A 13,039-nucleotide genomic window follows, 5' to 3' on the forward strand; every position below is an offset into this window, starting at 1 on the left:
ATTAGTGCTGACCCTGCTCTGAGCAGAGGTTAGACCAGAGACCTCCTGAGGTTCCTTTCAATCTGATTCAATGGGAAGGGAGGCAAACCCTACGTTATGTTCAGGCTGCGTACACTTGTTCAGGAATGGGCTTGGACTTCTGTGATTAAGAGTGCTGAACATGTTTGCTCAAAATTTGTTTGCAAAATAACTTCACTCATTATTTGTGAAAAGACAATTGTTAATATTCCAACTGCCGGGTTCCACCTTTGTTGTTCTCTCATTTTCTAACAAGCTTACCATGATAGCAAACAACAGAGATCTGGGATGGCTTATGAATGGAGACCTTACTCCATCTAAAGGTCTCCATTAAAGGAGAAACAAAACCAGGGTTTTAAATCATACCAAGTAATGGATATTCTTTTTCCTTGCATTTTTGACACATACTTTTCTTATTCTTCCAAAATTCTGCTATAATTCCACTAGGAGTTACATGCCTGAGCAAACCAAGTAATTAAAAGTGTAACAAAAGCACACCTGCCATAACTCTGATCATTCTAAATATGCGATCATATTTCTGATTTGTCCAGAAACAGAATCAACAACCGAATAAGGATCTCAAGAAAACAGGTTTGTTAAGGGGTCACATGTCAGTTTCCTCCTTTTTTTTTGTTATATGCTTCTGACCTTCCTCTCTCCCCCCCAAATCACAGAAATCTGTAAGATCAAAATGGAGCGACGTAAAAAGATGAAAAATATTTAAGAGTTACTAATGACTGTAGAATCAAAGGCACATCTTCTTGCAAATCTGTTCCTTAAGACTCTAAAGAGGCCAAAGGCATTCACAAAAGACTATTAGACAATATATAAACATAAATGGACTTTTAGGAAACTAGAAATCTTAACAGTGGCTAAACTGAAACAACAAGGTTAAGAATACTGTACAGACCCTAGAAATGCAGTAGAGTAGCTATACAGTTGGTAATAATACTGAGCAGTTTGGGGAGAAGGGTGATTTCTGTTCTTTGAATGATTTTTGGCAAAAAAAAGTAAAGTAAAACATCCAGTTTTCATTACAACTGCATGATATTAAAGGTAAAACTAAGAAAATATCTTCATGGAAAGAGCATTCTGTGCATAACATGTTAATGGCTGTTAATGAACCAAAACCCACAGAAATCCCTTTGGACAGCTAACAAATACACACAGCTATTAATTAGGTCACAGTTGTTTCCTCACAAATCTTTTGTTCACTTTAGTTGTAGAAAACACCAACATATCCATTAGACCTGTGGGGAAGTATTCACCAGTGAAGAAAATATTTATTTATTATATGTTAAATGCTTGCAATTATATGACTACTTATGGCAGTTCTGCTGGTTTCTCTTTTTGTAAGTAAACTATAATTACTCAGGTCACAATCTATTCTACTCCTCAGAACACCACTCACCCTAGTAGATCCAACTGTTTTATTTTGTGTACTTCAGGCAACCATTGTAATTCCATTACAGATTTTAAAATGTTTTGAACATCTAGTAAAAAAAATACGGAAAGAATTAACATTCTTCACTTTCACAAAATGAAAGTTGAAGAAAGTATGTCTTTATGGTACGACTGAGGTGAAAGGTAATTTCTTCTTGAAGCCCAGATAAATTTGAGTTCCACTTACAACATGGTCTGCCCACTACATCAGTTCCTTCATTAACTGGCTGTGAAGAAAATGTTTGCAAAGGGCTCCTGTTTCTACTGCAGAAAATTGCAAAACCGAAGGCTGCACATCATTTCAAGGACACAAACCAGCCCAATTTTCTGAAAGCCCAAAGACCACCATTGCCTTTATGAAAACAACCAGCAAGTATTTCCTAATTTCTATGTGTGTGCAATGCACTGTGGGGCAGACAAGATGGTAGAATGGGTACTTCACAGTGGCAGAGTATATCACTGCTCTTTTGGAACAAAAATGGCAGAGGCTGCTGGATTGGTAGTGCTTCATCTTTTCTGTTTGAACCTTGCTTTGGATAGCTGGTCATGTTCATTATCTTGCCTGTCTAGTTCCACTTCTCCCACCACCACCCTTGCCCCACAGCAGCTGCTGCCTCCTTACCTCCATGTCTCTACCCCAGAACCTCTACCGCTTCCTCCTCACACATCCCAGACTGGTAACTACTGTCACTGCCTCCCTCAGCCCACCAAGACTGAATTAATAAACCTGACTGAATCCATCTGACTCTAGCCAGAGCCTCTCGGGTGTGTCTTCACAGGCTCCTAGTGCTGGCAGAGTTTATTTGCTCAGGTCTGCTGCTGTGCCTCACCTGCAATGAGTTCATGCCTCACAGGCTGGAAACCGCAGGGCCAGACAATGTAAGAAGTCTTTTCAGGTCATTACTTCTACAGTTTTTTGAGTTGCCAATCACAGTAACTAGGATAACTAAGTTAACTAGGATAAGTCTACAGTATGACTTAAATCTTTGTCCATTTTTGGATCAAAATTAAGAAAAGCAAGCTAACAGCCTTATTCTTCTTAAGGGGAAAAAAAAAAAAGGGTGAAGAATTTTAAGCAGTTATGTCTTACCATAATCCTATCACTGTCGATAATGGTGTTCAAGCGGTGTGCAATGGTCAACACTGTGCAGTGAGCAAACTTTTCACGGATCGTCTTTTGAATGAATTCATCCGTTCTGAAACACAGCAAGAGCAATGCAGACAAAAATAAGATGTTTGCACAGATAACTGAATGGCAGGCAGGTTTTATGACTTCATCAAACATGATTGTACAGCAGGAAATATGCTTATGAAGTCATTACAGTGCTTCTTCCTCTCGTTATATTAGATAACTTGGAGGCATATCATGAAACATACTCCAAAATCTCTTCTCTAATACCTGAGGAGGAAAGAGTTTCTTCCTGAAAGCAGAGCACAGGTTTCATTTCAGGAGACTAATTTCTCAGGCTTTGATTAGAGAATGGGGAAAATTCTGCCGAGTCAAATATTCCTACAGATTTCTACACCATTAAAAAAATCAATGCTATTTTCTTTCAGGCTTTAGTTTGTGCAAACAGTGAATAAAAGTTGATGAAGTAAATACCCTTCATTGTAAGTAAAGTGAAGAATGAACACAAGACAGTCTATAACTAAGCGGGCTGGTTTTGCTTGGGATAGAGTTAATTTTCCTCACAGTAGCTAGCATGGGGCTATGCTTTGGATTTGTGCTGGAAACAGTGCTGATAGCACAGGGATGTTTTTGTTACTGCCGAGCGGTGCCGACACAGAGCCAGGGCCTTTTCTGCTCCTCACCGCACCCCACCAGCGAGCAGGCTGGGGGGCCATAAGAAGCTGGGAGGGGGCACAGCCAGGACAGCTGGCCCCAGCTGACCAAAGGGACATCCCATACCATGTGGTGTCATGCTCAGCGTATACAGCTGGGGGAAGGAGGAAGGGGGGATGTTCAGAGTGATGGCGTTTGTCTTCCTGAGTAACCGTAACGCATGATGGAGCCCTGCTGTCCTGGGGGTGGCTGCCGATGGGAAGTAGTGAATGAATACCTCTGTTGTGATTTGCTTCTGTGCATGGCTTTTGCTTTACTTATTAAACTGTCTTCATCTCAACCCATGAGTTTTCTCACTTTTACTCTTCTGATTCTCTCCCCCATCCCACCCAGGTTGGGGGGAATGAGCGAGTGGCTTTTTTAGTTGCTGGGCGGGGTCAAACCACAACACTAAGGTTCTTGACTTCAGCTGCAAAAGGGGATTAAATAAAGGAGGTGGTTGGTAAACTAAAACTAGGACTGGAGTAGGTCAAGAACTTGAATACAGGAAAAATAAAACTTGGCACATTCCATAAACTAAAAGCACAACCCAAGGAAAGGGATAAAAGCTTTCAAGTTAACAGCCTCGACCTACCATATGAACTAACCACCAAAGAAGAGGACATCAGGAGGACACGTAAGACTTGTAAAGAATGAAAACTTAAAGAGCACAGATACTAGAGTACAGGGCTGAAGTGGTAACTGTTACATATAAGGCTAAGAACTGTGAAGAGGAAATGCAATTATACTGTAAGATACCTTAGATGCTAAGATGTTCTTTAGATGTATAAACAAGCAGTAAGGCAAAAGAGATGCAATACTCATAAAACTAGAGATTATTCAAGTAACTAACTGTACAAGTGAAGCATTGACACCACCTAACTTAGGGCATACCAGTGAGGCTAAAATGTGAAAATCTATACAGTCCTCTCTTGAGTCAATGAAAGGGGAAAGGCATGGCTAGAAGGTGAATCGGAGCACTAAATCAGGCAGCCATCAGGTGATGAATGGCCTCTAGAGGCACCTGACAGTCCACATTGCACGGGAAGCCTTGGCTCCCAACCTGGGCTCAAAGCCAGGCCATCAGAATACTCACATATGGCCCATCAACTTTCAAAAAAAGCTATGAGCGGCAACAATGGAGAATAAGGTAAAGGTACAGAAACTAAAATTCTCATCCAAGAGGGAAGGAAGACACAAAGAACTCAAAATATACTGTGGTTAGTTGGACCAAGGAAGTTCCAGCCTGGAAGTCAGGCACTTGAAAGCACATGTCTCATTTCCAGGATTTCTATTAAAATATGAAATTGAACTTTCATATATGACTGGAGAATAATAAATGCTGTAGATAAATCTAAAACAAGACAAAGGAGATATCTGGATAAACTGGTATATTTAGGCAGCCGTGCTGGCTTCAATCAGTTGCTTGCAAAGACTTAATTCTTCAAATTGTTAAAAGTAACTGGAAAATCAAATCAAATACACCAAAGATTCATGCAACATGCCTTCCTCTTACAAATTATTATTTTTTAGACGGAAGTAGTACTCTACATTGAATCTTTCTGCACATGATAAATATTTGGTATCACTTCATAAGTTAAGCAAAAAGAATTGTTCTGATGCCACCATGTTAGGAGGCACTAACAATAAGTAGTCAAAGACAACTTTGGAAGAACAGGATGACTTAGACGAACGGAGTAACAATTAAGTTTCCACTGTAGAAAGAACAAGCTCATGCTCTGAAGGACTGAACATAATTTCTGTTACAAACTCAGTTTAAGCAATCGGCACGACAAAGGAATAGACAGATCCTTGCTGATGACAGGACAAATCATCAGAGAGAAGGAAGACACACACACACAGAATTAAGTAAGAGTTCCCATGCATGCTGTCATCTTCATGCGGGGACAGAAACATTTAAGCTCTGTCATAAGCTTAAGAGAATTGGGTTCTGGGCTGCAGTCTGAGAAGGCTTAGTCCTCCTGCTCCTACTTCCTAAAAGAAGCAAAAGAACGTAGTGGGAAGCAGGTGTTTCTTAACTTCTCCTTTTGAACCAAGGCCAGTACTCAGTCAGGGAAAGAGAAGGGATGAGAAATCAGGACAGAGCCAGACTCTAGCTCTGTGTTAACAGTCTCCTTAAGAAAAGGAAGTTGTTCATCATTAATGTCCCACATCATAGCAGTATCAGTGCTTTCACCCCAGTATTAATGCATGTATCTTTTTGTGCTGTCTTCTCAGCAACACCTCAACGACCTGAGTACTCTTACTGTCAAAAGAAAAAAATCAGGGCCATACATGAAAACATTCAGTAGGGAAGAGACTTACACAGACAGCAGGATGTGTTCTCTGCAATGGTTAGAATAGCAAAACAGAAACAAAAGATTCAGTATTCCCTAGAATTAAAGAAAAACGTTTTCTTTCCTTATAGTCAAGCTCAAGGTGATGTTTCCTGCAGAGCTACTATGGAGCACAGAGGATCACAGCTTGCTCAGGAATTTTGAAAACAACTTTTTAAAGGGTTCCAAATGACTTGGAACTCTCAGGTTATTCTTACTGTTATCAGAGGAGAATGCCTCATCCTTGAACATCCCTGTTCTCTGCAATCATTTACTGTAACTTTATTATGTGCATTCCTTATAGCACCACCTCTTCCTACATTTACAGTAAAAATTGCTTCCCATTCTTAAATAGATACTATCAAACTACTATCAAAAAGGTATTTCTTGAATATAAACTCATCTTTAATAAGAAACTGCTAGCCATATTGTGGGTGTGACAAATATCCTAAAATGAGACTACAAAGTAATCAGAAACAGACCTAATAGCTCCATCTTCAAATATCACAGTATGAAATCTCAATCAGATCCTCTCTAAGGTTAAGGGTAGATCTTGGGAGTATAGTTTTTGGGGTGGCAGGCAGAAGTACCATCAGTAACCTCCAGGAGACTCTCAGGGAGAAGACTGGAAAGGAAAGAAAATCTAAAAGACTGAGAAAAGGTTCTGTGTACAGAATTACATGCTGACAGAGTGCAGAGACTATACTGCATGTCAATTAGAGTTGTCTACCCGCTAGGAAACTGCCAAAGGAAGCAGCATTTCTGTCCTTTTTCAGTGCATAAATGGTCATTTTGTGGCACCTACCCACACTGAGAAAGTGGCCAGGCAAGTGCAAAGTGATTCTATCACCCACCTCCGTGAATCAAACCCCATCATCCTTCAGGCACATTAGAAACCAACCTGATGCAACATGAATATCAAAACCAGGTCTGCTGGATGACAAGAACTCAACCCTAATCTGATTATATGAAAATGGGAACCACAATACTCCCTATTGCAAGGAACAGTACAATAATAAAGCACAAAATGGTGCTGTCCCACTGGCACCATGGTTTGAGGATCTAACACCAAGTTTCACAGCAACCCAAGATCTGGTGTAACCTGAATTAGTTGACTGTAAAAAGAAAACTATCTAAAGACCAAGAATAAATATGACTTGAATAAGAAGCAACCAAGCTGCTGAAAGGAACACTGGATAAATCATTATCTTCAGTCTAATGTCCTCCTGGGATTGTTCTGGAAGCGTATCTCACACTACACAATTCCTGAGTGGTTTTAGATAATTTCTCCAAAAGAGAAACAGTTAAGAGATAGCAGTTAGATGTGATGAAAGGTTAAACCTTACAAGGTTAAACTGGCTAATGAACTGAACTATGTGCAATGGCTGATTTTACCAGACTTCATGAACAACCAATGTAAAAACGTGGCAGTGGACTGGTTCCAAAAAGTTTTGTCCTCTATAAGCAGTAAAAATACGAGTTAACGCATAATACTGTAGTGAACGCACAAAAAGCTTGGTAAATTCAACACAGTATTTAAAAAAAAGTCACAGTTACTAAGGATTTTGTTTCAATGTATCACAGAAGTGACTACAGAAAGATCTTCAGCTCTTCTGCTTGATTTCATACAACATTCCAGAATGGTTCAACTGCTTTAAAATGACCTCATTCTTCAGGATGAGAATGCTGGCTTCAGGACCAAGAAGATAAGATCAAATTAAATGTCTGTCAGTCATCACGTAAAACATACAAGTAGTCTGACTTAGGGCAACCTTCTTTACGGCAAGCTCCTCCTTGTCCTCACAACAGTGCTGACACCCCTGCAGCATGCAGAGCAGCTGGCAGCTACAAGGAGCAAGGGGGAAAATCAGGGTACATATGAGAGCTGGAAGATGTAAGGAGGGAGAAGGATGGACTCTCCATTCCTTCCTTTCACTCCTTTGCTCAGCTTCGCTCAGTAGCAGACAAGAATGGCCTAGCTGAGATGGAGAAACACAGTGGGGAGTCCTTCAGCCCTGAGGAAGGTACACCGCACACCTCTCACCTTGCTGTCACATCCACTGCCTCATACCACCTCATTCCTCTCTCTCCCCCTCTCATCCCCAAACCCTGCCTTCTCATATTTGCTTCCAGGTTGAACTGGAGAAGGGACACAGTTGCAGCAGTGGTTGAGGCAAAGAGATCAAGAGCCAGAAAACAAAAAAAAGTAATAACATCTCCAGAGCTGGCGGCAGCTCCCCATGGTTTCCTATCCCAGGTGCTTGATACGAGGTGTGCTTGCCACCAGGCTAGACAAGGGTGCCAGGTATGGGGGTTGTGCTTCAGAAGAGGAGGAGGCTTTCCTTACATGCCAAAAATGCCTCCCTAACTGCTCAGTTAAGCAACCCACATCAGCATTTCCTGATGAGTGTCCTATCAGATTGCACAGCTGAAAAATACTTGGCTCTAGTTATAGCAACACATTAAGGAAAAGGCAATAATGACTGTTGAATTCAAAGAAGAAGTTCCAAGTTATTATTTGTATTGTTATGCCTTGAGTTGATACAAACAAACATTTACCTTATTATAATATATATTGCAGCACACATTAATCAAGATCAATTAAATGGATAGTGCAAGTTGAGAACACACACATGCGAGATGCCAAAATAGGGAGGATGAGTAAGATGGTATTAAATTTCCACAGCTATGATTAATCACAGTTAATCTATCAGAGCTCAGCCAAAAATAAACTAATAGCCAAAAAAGAAAAGAAAAAAGAAAAAAAGAAAAAAAAAGAAAAAAAAGAGAACCTCTGGGAAAGGAATCCACTTCTCTAAAGGTTTTAGAAATACACTGTCAGCTGAACTGCAAAGCTACCCTAGTGGCACCACTTCTCCCCCAAGAAGATGTTATAAAAATGAGTCACGCCCAGATGACATACAAAATCCTTAATGCATCTGTTTGAGGGACTTGCTGTGTTATTGTCCTCTTTGGACTTCGAGTTCTCCCTCAAGCCATAGTTTGTTGGAACTATATATTCAGCCCAGACTAATTGATGCAGTACGTTTGCAGTATTGTTTCCAAAATATTTCCACCAGCGTTTCAAATGTTTCAAAAATTAACAGTGGGGGTACTTAGCTATTGGAACAATTTAACAAGGGTTGTCATTGAATTTTTTTTTTTCTATTGAGGTTGGATGTTCTTCTAGAAGTACGCTCTAGTTCAAACAGGAATGAATTCAGGAAAGTTCTGCTGGCCTGAGTTATACAAGACAAAATAATGAATGATAAAGAGTCCCTCCTGCAGCTTCAAACATCTCCAAATACGTTTTGCAATTCCTGTGGTGTTTAGGACAGCTTACCTTCCCACCCACCCTATTTTATCTGTAACTTATTACACCGACATCTGAGCCATCTGAAGGGATAGCATCTCATAACCAGGAGTATCCGGTTTTGCTTCTAGCCATTTTTCACCTTTCTAGTTTTGGGGCTTTTAGTGGGGCACATAATTAAGTAATTAATTAATTATTTCCAAGAGACTTTTCTTCCAGAAATCAACAGATCTCAACTTGTGTCATGGCTATTCTGACGTTACTATGTGCATTTCCAAGGAGGTTCTTGTCTTCTTGTCTATGGCTGCAGGACAAATAAACTTTGAATATTAATTTCCCTGCTCTATGGAATGCACTGAAATTAGGGATATTTTCAGCGTTTAGTTTATATCATCTGCTCTGTAGCCAAAGCTCAACCACCCCATTTTGAATAGACAATTACGTTGCTATCATTAAAAACATAAAATAGCAATACAAACTACAAGAAATACAAAGTATTTAAGTTCATCTCTACAGTACAGATGATCATATTAGAAGAAAAAACATCTCATCTTAATATGACAGGTTTTGTTTTTACCTTGGGTCCACATTTGCTGTTGCTTCATCAATGATAAGGATCCGATTTTTTTTTAGAACCGCTCTGGCAAGACACACCAGCTGTCTCTGACCAACACTAAAATTAGACCCAGATTCTGCCAGCTGCGTCTCCATTTTATTAGGCAGATCTTCCACAACCTCCTTCAGTTGCACCTGTTGACATGTCAACATATTGTAGGATGAGTAACTCTCTTTCAAATCAGCTATTGTGTGTCTGATGACACAACAATAAGTATGCAAGGTTTACCTTTTATATTCTGACACAAAATGAGTAAGTGCCAAGTCGGATTACACAGTGTGTCAGTTATTAGAATTCTAAAAACATTAAAGCACATTGTTAAGAATCTATTAATGTTCATTAAAACTAAGATACGAATCAAAATGTAACCAAAGCATCATCCCAAAGGGTAATTTTTTCATAAAAGACTTATATAAAAATATATGTCTACACACACATGCACAAACACACATATAAAAGCATGCACACAACAGTCCTCTTTTTTCAACAGCTATGTCCTTATCAAAGCTGATGAAAAACATCTAAAAGCCAATGCACACCAGCACTAAAGTGTTATTTGGGTTGTAAATACCAGATGAACGTTATTAGATTTAGTAAGTCACCTCTTCCAAGACATTCCACAGCTCTTCATCGGTGTATTCATTGAAAGGATCCAAGTTTTTCCTCATAGTTCCAGTGAATAAAACAGGCTCCTAAAACCCAGTAAAATTAGCATTCCATTATAAACACAGGTTTTATATTGCCATAGGTAATTTAATAATAATCAGAACTAACCTATATCAACAATAGCACAGAAATATCCAACAACAAGCTACCTTTTATGAAATGCAAAGGAGTATTTCACAATTGCATACTGAAAGGGGGGGCAGGAAAGGCAAGTGTTCATCCAGTCTGTATGAAGATAATTTACTAAACAGGACAGGTCTGTTTGCAAATTGCTGTACACAGTTATGTCAGTACTCGAACGGGCATTTACATGCCACTGTTTTGATGCCACAAGCTATATATATACACTTAAATGAAATCACTGCTATACTCCTGGTATTGTTAATGAAAACCAGCAACTACCACTTCCAATGAGCTCACACTCCTAAATTACGTTTGGACAGTTTTGAAAATGTGTTTTTGAAGTACATAAACCAGAGAAAATCAAAGAGCACACAATGCCTTTCTGGTTTTCCTTCTCTGTTTGATTGTTGTTTTTTCTCCCCATTTCATACCGTAGGAGCTTGTAATTTCACCACCAGAGCTTAAGAGGAACAATTTTCACCATTTCAACACAATGTTTAAACCTACAAACATAGAAGTGAATCTATACTGCCACAGCATCAACGCAAACTTACAACTGGAGCACTGCTGGGCAAAACTCTAACTCAAAATACACCAGGGAGTCAAATCAGTACCTTCTCCCATCTAGGTACCAGTGTGGGTTTACCTGTCGTCGAAGCAAGTTTTGTTCTACTTCAGTTCCCAGTCAGACCAATAACAGATCATTAATCAAATTGGCATAAATCAATTTTCACTGGAAAATGTAGTGTTTGAGAAGTGGGAAGACTACTTTTAGTCCACAACTCCTTAAGCAACAGATCAGTACTCACTAATGTGAACTGCCAGACCTGAGAGTCATGCACTGACACGACTTTAGGGCTTACTCCTCTTAATACCACACATAAAGACAACAACAACAAGTCAAAAGCTGTAACAGTGCTAATCACAAATGGAGACCATACATGATGTTGCCAGTCTTCTTTAAATTGGAGAAATCTTATGCAGAACGTTTTCTTTTTTTCTCCCCTAGGAAATAAAGTCTAACTCGCATCAGATAACTTCAGCTTACTCTGAGATTAACCTCTGCCGTGACTTATGCCCCATCTAACCCTAGTGATGCCCAGCTCCAAAGGGCTGCAGCAAATCAGAACAGAATTTAGACCTTCACCTTTTATGTGCCTTCATTTCTGAACTACTCTAAGTGGTATAAAAGGATTAACAAAGACAGAACGTGCCACAAGCAATGTAAAAGAATGTATGCGTTTCTTGACATAACATGCCAATTATTTGAAACTATCTGCTGTATTGGCAACATGTTACTAAAAACCTGCTGAATGAACAAAAGCAGTTAAAAAACAGTAACAGGTTAAAGAACATTTTTCTTTCAAAACCACCTAGAAAGTAATTTGTTTAACAATACATATTTTAATACACGTTTTGGTGTGTTTTGAAGGTATTGTTACGTTTATTTTCCTTTTCAATCCATTTTTATAGGTTGGCAAAATAAGAGGCTGAATATATAAAGTGTTCGTAACTATTATAAAAGTCCTAACTACAGACACGTACTGCAACAGAAGATAAGGATATTTTTTAATTATCATTTCTGACACAGATTATTATTTAAAATAGTCTGGTTTATGAGAGGAAAGTAATAAGACAAACCTGTAAATAATTGTTGTAAAAATGCTTGCAGTCAGGGAGGCAGACAACATTTGCATAGAAAAGATTTACAAACACAACCTTCACACAGCTCCATCCAAGCAAGCAATTAGAAGCCTAAGCACATTTTTATTTCACCAGGCAGGTATTTAAACTCACATATAAGAAAACTTCATTCTTGCCTCATCACTCTCTAGGAATGGTTCTGTTTAGCATGTTCTATGCTATAATTTTAATAAGCATCTCTCCCTCTGGTTTCTTAACTTCCCACATAACAATGAAAATATTTGCTGCAAAGTAACTAATGTTATATTACTGTCTCTATTATTGACATTACTATTAACACAGTACAAGACAATGCCTATCACTCGGTTAATTACAGTATAAACCTTATTCCAAACCCTCATCCTGTTCTTACTGCCACCACTTCATAGTTTTTCACATTTTTAGTGGAAACAAGTCATCCCTTATGTGGAAAAGAAATGCTACCTGCTAGCCTTTGGACACTTAAAACCCTTTGGGACCATGATGAAAACTCTATCATATAAACTTAATAAATGTCACAGAATTCAACTGGATTAAAATAATTTTACAACCATGTCAATACACCATTGTATGAACCCCCCCATATAATTAAAAGCAGTGAACTTTGAGCATCTGCATCGCTCAACATGTAGAAACTATATTTGACCAGCAGTTTTTCTGTCTCTGTACTCTTATTTTATTCAGCTGGGTTGAATTCTTCCAAACGTAGATATCACCTGCAATAGCTATGGGTAAGGCTTTCAAAAAACTAGACTTGAATGAACTGATGATCATCTGCTTTCAGGAGAAAAGAATGCTGCACACAAAGAAAAAAAGTGGAACTTAAATCCATGTAGTCTTCTTTACATACAAAAGATGACTAGTTCCAGTGAGTATCTCCACTATGCAACAACAAAGCCTTCAGTATGCAGAAACAAAAGACATCCTGCATCAGGCAACAACCCAGCTGACGGGGGAGTAACTTTTTTTTTTTTTAATAATAGCATAGCTGCTTCTTTTCTCTGACTTCTGTTCTGGGG

At 39.0% G+C, this 13,039-nt stretch overlaps 1 protein-coding gene across 1 annotated transcript in view; it reads right to left on the bottom strand.

Annotated features, from left to right (window-relative positions):
- Positions 1-13,039, bottom strand: part of ABCC4 (ATP binding cassette subfamily C member 4) — a 159,795-nt gene that overhangs the window by 21,761 nt on the left and 124,995 nt on the right. The window contains exons 27-29 of the mRNA XM_055701915.1: positions 10,151-10,240; positions 9,510-9,682; positions 2,552-2,657 (exon numbers count right to left, since the gene is read on the bottom strand). Coding sequence (XP_055557890.1) covers positions 2,552-2,657; positions 9,510-9,682; positions 10,151-10,240 — 369 coding nt within the window. The remainder of the gene's footprint in view (positions 1-2,551; positions 2,658-9,509; positions 9,683-10,150; positions 10,241-13,039) is intronic.

This window comes from Falco cherrug, chromosome 2, assembly GCF_023634085.1.
Source record: "Falco cherrug isolate bFalChe1 chromosome 2, bFalChe1.pri, whole genome shotgun sequence".
Lineage (NCBI taxonomy): Eukaryota > Metazoa > Chordata > Aves > Falconiformes > Falconidae > Falco > Falco cherrug.